The following is a 14,962-nucleotide window of genomic DNA, read 5'->3' as shown; positions in this document are numbered from 1 at the left end:
GTGATAAGCATTCATTGTTTTTGGATTAATAGTAACTTGTCATAATGTTTATTTATATGCTCTCAGAGTTGTTGTGCTTAGTCACAGAGTATCAGCGTGTCGTACCTTACTTGCAGTCAGTATTTGCTGTTTTAGTGTTTATCAGCTGGGAGGCCTGGGCTAAGCCTATTGTTTCTCTGTACTTCATGGTAATGACTTTAAATACAACAGACTCATCGATCATGAAACTGGTCTGGCACACATTCTTAGCGTGGTCATCACCTCTATACTTTGGGAGGCATACAATGGAAGTATTTAGCTATTACACATCTTTTTTTTTCCTCCTCGGGTGGTCAACCTATGAAGGAGACATGCACCCCCCCGGACAAGGGGGGAGAAAATATAATGCAAGGCTCGTGGGTTGAGATAAGGACAGGGAGAGATCACTTTCCAATTACCATCATGGGCAAAACAGACTCAGCTTAGGGAAAGGAAATTAGTTTAATTTACTACCAATCAAATCAGAGCAGGATAATGAGAAATGAAACCAAACCTTAAAAAACACCTTCCTTTCACCCCTCCCCTTCCCCTAGGCTTAACTTCACTACCAATAGGGAATGGAGGTTATGGTCAGTTCATCATATGTTGTCTCCACCGCTCCTTCCTCCTCAGGGGAGGACTCCTCACACTCTTCCCCTGCTTCAGCATGGGGTCCCTCCCACAGGAGACAGTCCTTCATGAACTGCTCCAGCAGGAGTCTTTCCCACAGACTGCATAAACTGCTCTAACATGGGCTTCCCACGGGGTCACAGCCTCCTTCAGGCACCCCCCTACTCCAGTGTGGGGCCCTCCACAGGCTGTAGGGGCACAGCAAGGCTCACCATGGGGTGCAGGGAAATCTGTGCTCTGGCACCTGGAACATGTCCTCCCCTCCTTTTTCACCGACATTGGGGTCTGCAGGGCTGTTCCTCTCACATTTTCTCACTCCTCTCTCTGGCTGAATTTGCTGGTTTTGTTGTTACACAGAGGAAGCTTCTGGCAGCTTCTCACAGAAGCCACCTCTGTAGCTCCCTGAATACCAAAACCTTGCCAGGCAAACCCAATACACTTTGAATTCACAGCTCTGGTTCACTATGGGAAAGCAACCAGAAGTTCAAGATTCATGGGGTCATGGAGAAAATAACAGAGGGTAAGGTCTTGGAGCAGATGCCAACCTGAGTTTCTGCTCCCAGGAAAACTATTGAGCTGGTTAACAATAATTAATATCTCAATCAGGGAGTGGAGCACTCTTCCAGCCAGCTGCCCTACCGAGGGCTGCTGGTCCCTTGAATCTCATGCTGTTGGTGGCACAATGATGCACCTTTGAAACTGGCCTGGTGCATACTTCTCCCCAGGGCAGGAAAGGACAGCAGCATGGCTATCCCACCTCTGACAAGGCTCTGTGTGACAACTTTTTCATTTAGAATACACTACTCAGTTCCTTGGTACAAGTTTATACGTATGTGCTGGGGTCAGCACAGCTGGGCAGCGCTTCTTGAGGGTGCTATTAAGTGGTTCCATAAAAGGATAAGAGCTTCTGCCAAACAGGGATGAAAACCTCTACAAGCATATTGCTTCCCATGCAAACAGTAGGTCCAATCTGGCTCTCTGCACCACTACAGCAACTTTCTGTAGTTGTCAGTAAGAAGACACATATATTTGAAAGCTGTTTAAGCCCAATTTATCCCTGTGACTGATGGATGCACTCTCTTGATAAAAGTTGCATAATAATCTTGGCATTTCAAATTTAGTCTCCTTCAGTAGCTCCATAACAAGTTTTTCAATTTACAGCTCACAATGAGATACTTGCTTTTCGAACAGCTGCCACCACAAGGTCAAGTTGGCACCTAAAAAGCAAACTGTGCTCTTTTCTGCTTTATATAAACACATGCACACATACACAGAGGCACGATCGCACACGCACACAAAATATCACAAACTGTCCCTACAGACAGTCTGGCAAATTTGCTGATGATGCCCAAGGCAATGTAAAAATACAATTGCTTTTCTTGAGCTGCAGGAGTGCTGCTGCAGCAGTGCTTAGCATGGAAAAATTGGGTTTGGGCTAAACTGAGAGGAACTCGGAGATGTGACAAAGCGTGGCTTCAGTGCTGCACACACAATGGTGGGAGGAAATCATACGTGTGACTTGGTAATAATGGGAATTGGCATCTATAACTCTACACGCTGGGATGAAAACAGAGATCAAGGTGAAATTTTCACACTTCCACTTCTGTGCTTCACGACAGTTATTCACAAACATGCCAGTACCTCATGAGACACATTTTTGGTAAATTCCCAGTGTCTGCTTTAGAGTTTTCACCTAGTGCATGCTGAGCTTCTTGTGTAGTGCCCTGAGCATTTTGGAAATGAGAAAAATATATGAAAATGATTGTGCTCAGCTTGCCTTCTCCATTGCTTTTGCCAGTAACCTACTGCTTTTTGGACTTTTTTACACATTTGAAACAAAACTGGTTCACTATTTTCTTCTCCTAATGTTGGGTAAATGTCTAAGTACTACTGGTTTCATGTAAAAGACAACCCTATGACTGCATTATTCATAAAATAATTTCTTCAGGTTGCTGTTTTTGGGAAATACCACTCAAATCCGAGATTCTTACAATGGCATTATCTTAAGCATATTACCTTCCTTGAGTCTTTAATAATTTTCTAATTTCTTTGAGTATGTCTCCTTCATGATAAAAGCTGGTTTGAAGACCATCTGCAAACCCCTCAAAATAGTTCAGAATGTTTCTGTAAGCCAGAGCAACTTGTGCAGATGAACATCCACCTGTACCTACATATGTAACACATTTATTTATATGCATTCATCTTCTGGATTTTGCTTTGGCCCAAGCTACATCTCTTTGTTTAAGTTTTAAAAGCATTTTAATTAACAACGATTTCACTCTTGTTTACTCAGCATACAGCTGTTGCAGTTCAAGACACGACTGACCACCAAGATACTTGCTGAAGAACATCTGGACCTTATGGAGTGAGTCCAGAGGAGGCCACTAAGATGCTCCAAGGGCTGGAGCACCTCTGCTATGGAGACAGGCTGAGAGAGCTGGGCTTGTTTAGCCTGGAGAAGAGAAGGCTCCAGGGAGACCATAGAGCAACTTCCAGTGCCTAAAGGCGGCAACGAAGAAAGCTGGAGAGGGGCTTTTGACAAGGGCCTGTAAGGACAGGACAAGGGGGAATGGCTTTAACCTGATGGAGGGGAGATTGAGATGAGCTCTTAGGCAGAAGTTCTTCCCTGTGAGGGTGGTGAGGCCCTGGCACAGGGTGGCCAGAGAAGCTGTGGCTGCCCCATCCCTGGCAGTGTTCAAGGCCAGGCTGGACGGGGCTTGGAGCAACCTGGTCTAGTGGAAGGTGTCCCTGCCCGTGGCAGGGGGTTGGAACTGGATGAGCTTTAGGGTCCCTTCCAACCCAAACCATTCTGTGAGTCTATGACTTGCAACAGAGTTGGCAGCAGGGCAAGACCTAGCACTCCTCAGCCTCTCCAGGGCAAAGCATAACATTTCAGCTCAGATTTGCTTCTGTGGTGGTTTATGGCAAGACGATTGGATGAGACCATGCTATCATCTGTCAGTGGGACTGTAACCCCCATAAAGATCCATAATGGACAGAGAAGGGCAGCACATCTGGATTTAGTACAAGATCACCAAAGCTTATCTGTCACAGCTCATAGGGTCATAAAATTAACAATTCTTAAAAACAACGAAAACCCAGACCATAATACACACACGCATAAACACACATATCACTTAGGAAAGGAAGTCACAGGTGTTAAGAATTAACACAGCTTCAAGGGGAGGTCGAACGAGTTCCTGGAAGAGAAATCCACTGAACATTACTAACCACACAAAACCCATGTCTGATTCAGGAAATTCCTGAAAGAAAAATACTTGAAGGCTATGAGATGAAGAGGGGAAAGTATCCTATAACCTCATTCTGTTCTGCTCTTCTCTAGGCATCTGCTGACAGCTCCTGTTGGAGCCAGGATGTTGGCAGAGGGGTCTTTGGCATAACCGATGATTACCATACTTACAAAATGCCAAAACACACTCTATTAATAGCTATTTACATGACAAGGAATCATCCTTGCCCTGTAACTCATCTTTTCATGCAAACAAAACCCACATCATTTTACCTTGTACATCCCACAACAGGACCTATGACTCCTGTTTGAACTGTGATGTGTCCTAAGTAGGGATATCTGATTCTGATTTAAAGTTGGTGGGTGATGGAGGTGTCTATCACACTCCTTTAAGTATCTGCCTTCCACTACCAAGGCAATCTCACACTGGGCTTGTAAGACAGTACATAGATATTCAGCATCTGTGAATATGCACAAGGATTTTAAAATAGGGAAAAAACCAAAGTATTTCAGGGTTTTTTTACTTCTCCAAGGGTGCATTCATATATAAAAAGTAAGACTAAGAATTTGCACTTCAGTCCTATTCTTAACCTTATTCTGCAATTTTGGGTAAGCCCCCTAAATACTACAGCTCAGATTTCTCCCAGGTGTGAGATGGGAATCAAAACACTTTCTTACAGTAAGAACTTCTAATGTCTTTTGGTAACCTTTGTAACAATTCTCCTATCACAAGCTTTTTAGACTTCTTTTTACAAAGTATTTGGTTTAAAATAAAGGGAAGATATCTGATAAAAGAACAGAAAATATACAGCAGAGCAGACATAAGGAAGTGGTTTGACGAAAGAAGGGTGAGAGCACAGAGGAACTGAGATGGGGGAAGGGGAGAAAAGGGGAGAACAGCACTGGATGTCACTTTTCAAACAGGCTGGAAAATACTGCCATTCACACTGATACCACAGCTTTGCAATTATCAGCTTTTCCAGCTGTGAAAGCATCTGATTAGGTTTTATATTTCTGGGGTCTATAAATATATCTTGGTGGGTTTTTTTTAAACAGAGATTGTGCTGTTTGCTTTTGATATATTTAAAATCAGGTGTAAGAAGGGAAGCAGATGTACTTGTTTTCAAAACTGAAAGTCATAAAAAAGCATGTAAAGATTTTGCACTGGCTGATATACAGGAAGGAAATAGTAATATTACAGATGGGAACAATATCCAAAACCTAGGCAACACATAGTCTGTTGGCAGCTAAGTGACATACTTAGCAAACCAAGAGCAGCAGATGATTAAAACTCATTATACCTGTTCCATTCCAAAACATTTTAGGTACAACTTGTGTCTCTCCAAGCACTTACTGTATTAATGACATCAGGAGCACATCGTAAAATCTAAACAGCTAGTTTTATGCCAGAAGCTATAGCTGGACAACTTATTCAATTCCAGGAATCTCAGAATTATTTCCCACCAAGAGCAATGAAGAAGATGATAAAACAGGCAGAAAACTTCTGTCAACCACCTACCCAAGTTGCTGCAGAATTCTCCTACCATGCCATCTGGGTTGGCAGTCGGGATTTGCGTAAGACCCGTCAGAATGAGAACATCACTGTTTTTAAGAGAAGCCTGGTCCATGGGCTGAAACAGAGCACAGTGAAATAAAATGAGTAATATGAGAGTCATAACATAGGTTTCTCTGCTCTCTACCAAGAAGACTGCAATGCGTAATAGGCAGTGGCCAAGAAGGAGAACACATGGTCCTCCATCTGTGGAAACCTAACTGGAGTTAATAAAAACATATACAACTGTTTACCTGCACACTACAGCCCAAAACAAACAGTGGAACTGTAACCGGATCCATCTCAAAGTGGTCTCCATAGACTAATCATTTCATAGCCTCAGGAGCTGAACACTGCAAAGGCAATAACTTGCTGAGAACGTGGCAGTATGGTCAGGAATGATTTGACACTTGAATTCTTATCTCTGGCTGCACTAGGTTCCAACTCGCTTCCTTTTGCAAATTAAGGTGCCAGCTTTGATTTCCAGGGCTCACTGTCTACAAGAGGCAATACCATTGTCCTCAACCTCTTCCAAGGAGAATCAGTGGATTCTCTTCGGAAGAGGTCAGTGAAGAAACTCTCAATTTTGTGCATGAATCTGAATGCTGCACAAAACCTGCCCTTGACTGCGGAGTCTGCTCTTCTGCCCACAGTGTTACAAGTATGACTTTCGAATAATCATTTGTTTGTGCAAGGCTCTTCAGAAGTCTGTCCTTGTGAAATGGTAAATGGTTATTGCTGGTAGAAAAAACAGTTTAGATTCCTTAATATTGGGAAAGTTTATCTAAGAAATACACACACTTTCCTTTTTTTTTTAATACACCTATAAAATTAGGCCAAACAGACAAGTATTTCCGTAACAGTCAGTAGCTGAAAACAGGTGAAAAATCATAGCTTCAACTGCACAAAAAACCCCATATAATAAAAGTAGTGCTCCCAATGCAACACCAGACCTAAAACAATGGAGAAAATATAACTTGGCTTACCAGTCTCCCTAGTGAATCAGATTAGCACTATTCCCTCCTCCAATACCTTTCTTTGAAGACTGTACTACAGGCTAAGCTACGTCAAAGTGGAATAGATGTCTTCACAGGGCTATGACCTCCAATCTGCTGGATCTACAGTGAATGTCGTACTGATGACCTCTGGTCTTGGGCGCAATCCTAGATTTTGCAATTGAAGTGCTGGAGGTAGCTATCACAAACATCTATCCATGCCATGTCTGCTTCCTGAGGGACAGAAGAGTTTCCATCTGCACAGTCTATCCTGTGACTCACAGATGCAGCAGAGGGACTGATGATTAAACAGTCCAAGGAAACAGTGTGGCACCTTGGCCACTGGCAGGCAGCCTAATGTTAAAGCGAACGTTGCTTCTGCCTCAACTGTGTTTAAAGATTTGTTTCACTGAGGCCAATCATTTAACATGTTTTATATTGGCATTTTATTAAAGCAGAATGAAAACACATACCCGCTTCTCTCCATTAGCAAACACAGAATTGATATCCAGAAACAATACGTAAGTTTGACCTGATATTAAATATATATTCATTATACTCAAAACTCAGCATAATCCAATCTTGAAAAGGCAAAATCCACTTCTCTCTCTTCGGATGCAGTACAGCTATGGTGAAAAGTGAACTTCCAGCCTTACTCTGCACCGGGATGCACTTCTCACAGCTACTATTCAAGCAAAGGTGGGTAACTGCAGCCAGATGTGTGGTACTTTATGGTTATTTATTCTTAATAGACTGTAGTCTCACCAACCAGGAAAGATTTTGACCAGAAGAGACTGACAAAGAGATTTCCTCTACAAGACCACTGTACCATTAATTCCCTTGCTCCCAGTTCCTCAGTGCCATTCTTAATTAGTTGAGAAAGCCCTTGCTCTGTTAAAACATGCACGGGAATTTCATATCAACTTTGATAGAAGTTTACACTGTGCATCGCCTTGTTGGACCTGACCTGTTAGGTGAGATTTATTGCAATCTTTGACTCTCCATAGTATGTCTGTGAAAATGAAACGCCAATAATGCAATAAAAAATAATATCGAATCTGCCTGTGATAATATACATAATGATTATCCCGTATTAGATACGCATAATTTCAGATGCTATTGCACTGAGAGGGCTTGCATTGATTTTTGGGGGTTAATGTAAAGAATATGTCTTAAAAGGCTTTTAGTGACATGTCTGAACCTGTACTGTCAACTCTTGTTCTCCACTTCAGTGGCAATTGGTGTCAATTCTAGCCTCAGTGGAGGGTGAGGCAAAATTTTCGATAGAAACCATTTGCCAGAAGACAGAAGTAAAGGGAACAATTAATGGTGCCAGAACTCTCAAAGAAACCTTTTCAAGCTGTTCAGTTACTCTCAGCAGCTGTGAATACAATCTTGCTGAACCCTTCACCTGCTCTTCCTACAGACCGGCTGAGGATTTTGCAAGATATTCCTGCTGCTGCATCCAGGATTGACCCAACAGCCAGCATTCACTGCACCCAGCTTCAGCTAATCAGCACATCCTGGGCCATGTCTAAGCTATGCCAACTGCTTCACTTTCTACCAGTTGTTAATAGAAATGGACTGACTGCAGATGTAAACTGCTGCTTTTTAGATGTAACCTAGATGCAATATAAAACGTCAAGAAAGCTTTAGGCTGTAATTTATGCCAAAGAAGCAATTCCACTCTCTTCCCGTGACTCCTAATTCCCACCTGTGCTGCCATCTCCACAATGTCAGCTCTTAAATCCCAGTGCTGGCAGAAAGGAAAAGGAGGAAAGAATTGGGTGGAGGCCCAGTTGTGGTCAGGTGAGATGAATCTTATCCTGTTTGAACCCTGAGAGAAGGAAATGCTTTCCAGGCTTGTCTGTATACTAGACAAGAAGTAAGAGGGCAAAGCATTTCTCCACTTGTATGGCCAAATAATCTGTGTTTTATAACCCTAAACAAATGGCTGATGAGAGCCTGGTCAACTGAAGCTTGCTTGTAGTACCTATGGAGGGAATTCCAGAAGACTGCAAAAGTTCTAATGTTTTACTATTATACTCTGGATATGGTTTTACACAAACATATGATGATTAACCGGATATTCTTTTTAAAACAAAATGCTGTGACTGTTTTCATATGCTGTTAAAAGATGTGAATTTCATGATGACTGCTCACCATGGTTCTACGGAGAAACAGGTCAGAAACAACTTTTCAGTCCCTGAAGAAAAAATGCTGATTTGTCGAACACAATTTTGACTCTGTGCCACTCAAGATAGTTATCATTACATATTGTCTGTCAAACATCAAGCACATGAAGAGTCGGCTGGCAGCTCACAAAAACCACTAGTCATTACAGAATCACCATACTGTAGGAACTTCTACTGATGTTGACACGGATTAACACTACGACAAAAATTATCCATTGCCTTAAAGACTACCTGGGAGCAAATACAAGATGATGATATTTGATATACAAAGGATATCTGGTAACATATTTCGTGTGGTTGTTCCAGGTTCAGCAGTAGCAGTCATTTTTCTCCTTCTTAGTAGCTGGTGCTGTGTTTTTGACTTTCAGCCTGGGAACAATGCTGATAACACCGATGTTTTTAAGTTGTGGCTAAGTAATGTTTACTCTGACAAAGGACTTTTCTGAGTCTCATGCTCTGACAGGGAGGAGGGGAAGCCAAGAGGAAGCAGAGACAGGATGCCTGACCCAAACTAGCCGAAGTGGTATTCCATACTACTGCACATCATGCCAAGTATATAAACTGGGGGCAGTTACCCAGCAGGGCTAGATCGCTGCTCAGGTCGGGCTGGGTATCGGTCAGCAGGTGGTGAGCAGTTGTATTCTCTTCCCTTGTTATTTCCCTTATCATTATTATTCTTGGTGGTAGCAGTAGTGGTTTGTGTCATACCTTAGTTACTGGACTGTTCTTATCTCAACCCATGGTAGTTACATTCTTTTGAGTCTCCTCCCCATCCTGAGTGGCTGCGCGGTTCTGAGTTACTGGATGGGCTTAAACCAAGACAGTTCTTTGTGGCGCCCAGCGTGGGACATGAAGGGTTGAGATAATGACAGATCTGACTGGAGTGTGTCTGATCGTATTCGTGATAAGAATTTATTGGTTTGGATTAACAGTCACTCATCACAATGCTGATTTACTGGCTCTCAAAGTTGTTGCTCTTGATCTCAGAGTTTCAGCATGTCGCACCTTACTTACAGCCGGTATTTGCTATTTTAGTGTTTATCGGCTGAGGGCCTTGGGCTAAGTTTCTTGTTTCGTTGTACTTTATGGTAATGACTTGTAATACAACAGACTCATTGATTATGAAACTGATCTGGCTTGCATTCTCAGTGTGGTCATCACCTCTATACTTTGGGAGGCATATAATGGAAGTATTTAGCAATTACATATCTTTCTTTTTCCTTTCCTTGGGGGCTCATTCTATGGAGAAGATATTCCCTCACACCCTCTGCTTCCCCACCACGCTATTTACAGTGGGAGTAGATTCTGGAAGAGTGAAACATCCTGAATATCCTTTCAATGCCTTTGAAAGCACCCTGCTCCTCTTGCTGGGAACCAGCTTGTTGCTGCATATGCTCTCTATGTTTTGCCTATGGTGTTACCACCCTGAGAATGCCTGATCTTGTCCGATTGAGGAAGCTACGCAGGACTGGGTTTGGGTCTTGTCTAGAGTTAGACGACGATATAGGAGGACCACCAAAATATTTTCACCAAGGCTGGACAGTCATGAGTGGCAGGGTGTGTAGGACAGTATGGGCAAGTATCTAGTTCAGTGGGTCCCGCCAGTGCTTCGGAAGCATTGGAGATGGAAGGCAGCTGCATGGAGTCCCCAGCGACGAGTTGCAGAAACTGCTGAAGGAGGGGGTGAATCAAGTCAGTTTGCCGAGGTGAAAGCCATCCAGCTGGCCTTGGACATTGCTGAACGAGAAAAGTGGCCAGTACTTTATCTTTATACTGACTCATGGATGGTGGCAAATGCCCTGTGGGGGTGGTTGCAGCAGTGGAAGCAGAGCAACTGGCAACACAGAGGTAAACCCATCTGGGCTGCTGCACTGTGGCAAGATATCACTGGCTGGGTATAGAACCTGGTGGTGAAGGTACGCCACGTAGCTGCTCATGTACCCAAGAGCTGGGCCACTGAGGAACACCAGAACAACCAACAAGTGGATAAAGCTGCTAAGATTGAAGTGGCTCAGATGGACTTGGATTGGCAACATAAGGGTGAATTATTTTTGGCCCGGTGGGCTCATGACACTTCAGGCCATCAGGGCAGAGATGCAACATATAGATGGTCTCATGACCAAGGGGTGGACTTAACAATGGACACTATCGCCCAGGTCATTTGCGACTATGAAACATGTGCTGCAATTAAGCAAGCCAAGCGGTTAAAGCCTCTTTGGTATGGGGGACAATGGCTGAAGTACAAATATGGGGAGGCCTGGCAGATTGACTATATCACAATCCCACCAACCCGCCAAGGCAAGTGCCATGTGCTTACCATGGTGGAAGCAACCCCCGGGTGGCTGGAAACATACGCTGTGCCCCACGCCACTGCCCAGAACACTATCCTGGGCCTTGAGAAACAGATTTCGTGGCAACACAGCACCCCAGAGAGAATTGTGTCAGACAACAGGACTCATTTCAGGAACAACCTTATAGACATTAGGGCCAAAGAGTGTGGCATTGAGTGGGTATATCACATCCCCTACCATGCACCAGCCTCTGGGAAAATAGAACAGTACAATGGGCTGTTAAAAACTATACTGAGAGCAATGGGTGGTGGGACTTTCAAACATTGGGATACACATTTACCAAAAGGCACCTGGTTGGTCAACACCAGAGGATCTGCCAACAGGGCTGGCCCAGCCCAGTCAGAACTTTTACATACTGTAGAAGGGAACAAAGTTCCTGTGGTGCACATAAAAAATTTGCTGGGGAAGACAGTCTGGGTTATTCCTGCTTCAGGTAAAGACAAACCCACTCTTGGGATTGCTTTTGTGCAGGGACCTGGATATACTTGGTGGGTAATGTGGGAAGATGGGGAAGTTAGATGTGTACCTCAAGGGGATTTGATTTTAGGGGAAAACAGCCAATGAGCTCAATTGTATGCTGTTGCCTGCTATGTAGCACTTTTATAGCCCACCAACTAGATGTCTTCAGGTCACCAGCAACTGGCCCTGACTCCCCTCTGACCATCATTCCAACAAAGAATGAGCCTTGACGAAACTAGACGAGCTCAGCAGTGACCAGACGAGTTCCGCGGTGTCATCAGCAGGCAATAATCCAACACTGCACACAGCCTCTCCTGCTCTGAAAGACTGTTACAAGAGATGGAGCCCGACATCATGGACTGGATAAACTCAGCAGCTTTATAGGGACTGGTCCATGCACTAAGGAATGATATCACTCTGTGTGTGTGTGTGTGTGTGTGTGTGTAAGTATGTGTATATATATATATATGAGACAAGAGTGATGGTATATTGAAAAATGTGGGATCTAAGCATGACGTGAATGGTGGTGAAGGGGTGGATATTTTCCTGGGTTCAGCAGTAGCACTCATTTTTCTCCTTCTTAGTAGCTGGTGCAGTGCTGTGTTTTTAACTTTCAGCCTGGGAACAATGCTGATAACATCAATGTTTTTAAGTTGTGGCTAAGTAATGTTTACTCTGACAAAGGACTTTTCTGAGTTTCATGCTCTGCCAGGGAGGAGGGGAAGTTGAGAGGAAGCAGAGACAGGACACCTGACCCAAACTAGCCAAAGAGGTATTCCATACCACAGCACGTTATGCCCAGTATATAAACTGGGGGCAATTACCCAGAAGGGCTAGATCGCTGCTCAGGTCGGGCTAGGTATTGGTCAGTGGATGGTGAGCGGTTGTATTCTCTTCCCTTGTTATAGAATCATAGAATCATAGAATAGTTAGGGTTGGAAAGGACCTCAAGATCATCTAGTTCCAACCCCACTGCCATGGACAGAGACACCTCACACTAAACCATCCCACACAAGGCTTCATCCAACCTGGCCTTGAACACTGCCAGGGATGGAGCACTCACAACCTCCCTGGGCAACCGATTCCAGTGTCTCACCACCCTAACAGGAAAGAATTTCCTCCTTATATCCAATCTAAACTTCCTCTGTTTAAGTTTTAACCTGTTACCCCTTGTCCTGTCACTACAGTCCCTGACAAAGAGTCCATCCCCAGCATCCCTATAGGCCCCCTTCAGGTACTGGAAGGCTGCTATTAGGTCCCCACGCAGCCTTCTCTTCTCCAGGCTGAACAGCCCCAACTTCCTCAGCCTATCTTCATACGGGAGGTGCTCCAGTCGCCTGATCATCCTCATGGCCCTCCTCTGGACTTGTTCCAGGAGTTCCACATCCTTTTTATGTTGAGGACACCAGAACTGCACACAATACTCCAGGTGAGGTCTCACAAGAGCAGAGTAGAGGGGCAGGATCACCTCTTTCGACCTGCTGGTCACGCTCCTTTTGATGCAGCCCAGGATACGGTTGGCTTTCTGGGCTGTGAGCACACACTGAAGCAGGCTCATGTTCATTTTCTCATCGACCCGCACCCCCAAGTCCTTCTCTGCAGGGCCGCTCTGAATCTCTTCTTTGCCCAATCTGTAGCTGTGCCTGGGATTGCTCCAACCCAGGTGTAGGACCTTGCACTTGTCGTGGTTGAACTCCCTTATCATTATTATTGTTGGTGGTAGCAGCTGTGGTTTGTGTTATACCTTAGTTACTGGACTGTTCTTATCTCAACCCGCAGGAGTTACGTTCTTTTGACTCTCCTCCCCATCCCTTTAGGAGCAGGTGGGAGAAAGAGAGGTTGGGAGTGAGTGAGCAGCTGTGTGGTTCTGGGTTGCTGACTGGGCTTAAGCCACAACAAGTAAATTGCAAGCAAAGCACAAATCAGATGTAATTTTAACTATCTGGTAAACTATTCCTTCAAACTAAGCATTAACATAAAATGATGAACAGTGCAGTGGACTGTATGCTAAAAAATGAAGCTCTCTCAGAGTGCGTGGGACAAGCAACACTGTCAGCAGAGTGAACAGTCAAGGCTTCACCTCTTGCCAGCCAACACAGTAGGTCCCTAGGGCTTCAGGCAGGCTCACAGTACTTTTCCCTGCACTCAAAGCTGAAACTGCCCAGTCTAACTCCTACTACTTCTGCAGATTGCAGTAAGTGAGTGCAGATATGCTACTCATGGGCTGTGACTAGGCAGTTCATTCACAGACCATTTCCTGCCACGGGGAGGCAATTTCCTTAAAAACAGGGATTTTACCAGAAATTTCCAGAGAAATGTTTACCTTTGGAAAATTATGATGTATGGCCAGTCTAACCTGATAAACTGAACCATCATTACATGTCATAGAATTATAGAATCATGTAATGGTTTGGGTTGGAAGGACCTTAAACACCATCTAGTTCTAACCCCCTGTGACAGGCAGGGACACCTTCCACTAGACCAGGTTGCTCCAAGCCCTGTCCATCATGGCCTTGAATGCTGCCAGGCATGGCGCAGCCACAGCTTCTCTGGCCACCCTGTGCCAGGACCTCACCACCCTCACAGAGAAGAATTTCTTCCTAAGATCTCATCTAAATATCCCCTCTGTCAGTTTAAAGCTATTCCCCCTTGCCCTGTCACTACATGCCCTTCAAAAAGCTGCTCTCCAGCTTTCTTGTCGGCTCTTTTAGGCACTGGAAGCTGTCTGTATGTCTTCCTGGAGCCTTCTCTTCTCCAGAAGTCAATGTTAAAATGTGAGGGGAAAACACTCTCAGTTACCAGATTACTTTACAGTGCAAAGTTTCTCCTCACACAAATATTCCATTCATATATTGCCAAATATTGCTGCTGCTCCTTCACTAGAAGTGACGAAGAAGCACAAGGCCACTATGAGGCCGATGAGAAAAAGGGATTTAAAGTCTCTGATATGCTGCATGCATATGGCTGCATGCAGCCATAGTATTAAGGATGGTTTATCCATTGCAGTTGTTCAGCTCCTGAGATCAAGCTTTTAAATGAAGGATGCTCATAAGCAAAGCTCTTTAGGAGATACTCACCTTAGGGGAAATTACTTACTCATCATGAACCTGACACATTTTCTAAATTATTTTTAAATACCTCCTGCTAATATTGCTTTTAACTATTTTGACAACTTCTGAAGCACACAGTACTGCAAACTTCAAGCCATTCTTTGCACTAAGAATTTATGGATCTAGAGAGAATTAATTTACTGGAAATTACATCTACAGCACTATAAAGACTTTGCCCTTAGCAGAGCAGGGTGGAAAAGTTGGCAGCCAGTTAGCTATCATTTCTCCCAAGGAAGGATGTTTCAGAAGTGATATAGAAGCAGTCTGTGAACTGTCTGTAAAGGCTCTTCAGTGAAATATGGATTGTAAAAAAAGTCACTAATGCTCTATTGTTTAACTGTTGAAAATTTCCTATTTAAGGTGAAGGAGAATTTCATAGCTTGTTAGTAAGCTAACATCAAA

The 14,962-nt window shown here is 43.9% G+C and overlaps 1 protein-coding gene across 1 annotated transcript in view; it reads right to left on the bottom strand.

Moving 5' to 3' along the window:
* Nucleotides 1-14,962, bottom strand: part of INTS9 (integrator complex subunit 9) — an 82,816-nt gene that overhangs the window by 41,570 nt on the left and 26,284 nt on the right. Inside the window, exon 9 of the mRNA XM_065681909.1 lies at nt 5,418-5,529. Coding sequence (XP_065537981.1) covers nt 5,418-5,529 — 112 coding nt within the window. The remainder of the gene's footprint in view (nt 1-5,417; nt 5,530-14,962) is intronic.

The sequence above is a fragment of the Lathamus discolor genome, chromosome 5 (genome assembly GCF_037157495.1).
Source record: "Lathamus discolor isolate bLatDis1 chromosome 5, bLatDis1.hap1, whole genome shotgun sequence".
Classification (NCBI taxonomy): domain Eukaryota; kingdom Metazoa; phylum Chordata; class Aves; order Psittaciformes; family Psittacidae; genus Lathamus; species Lathamus discolor.
The sequence above is the reverse complement of the archived record's forward strand: the minus strand, read 5'-3'. Positions and strand labels throughout refer to the sequence as shown.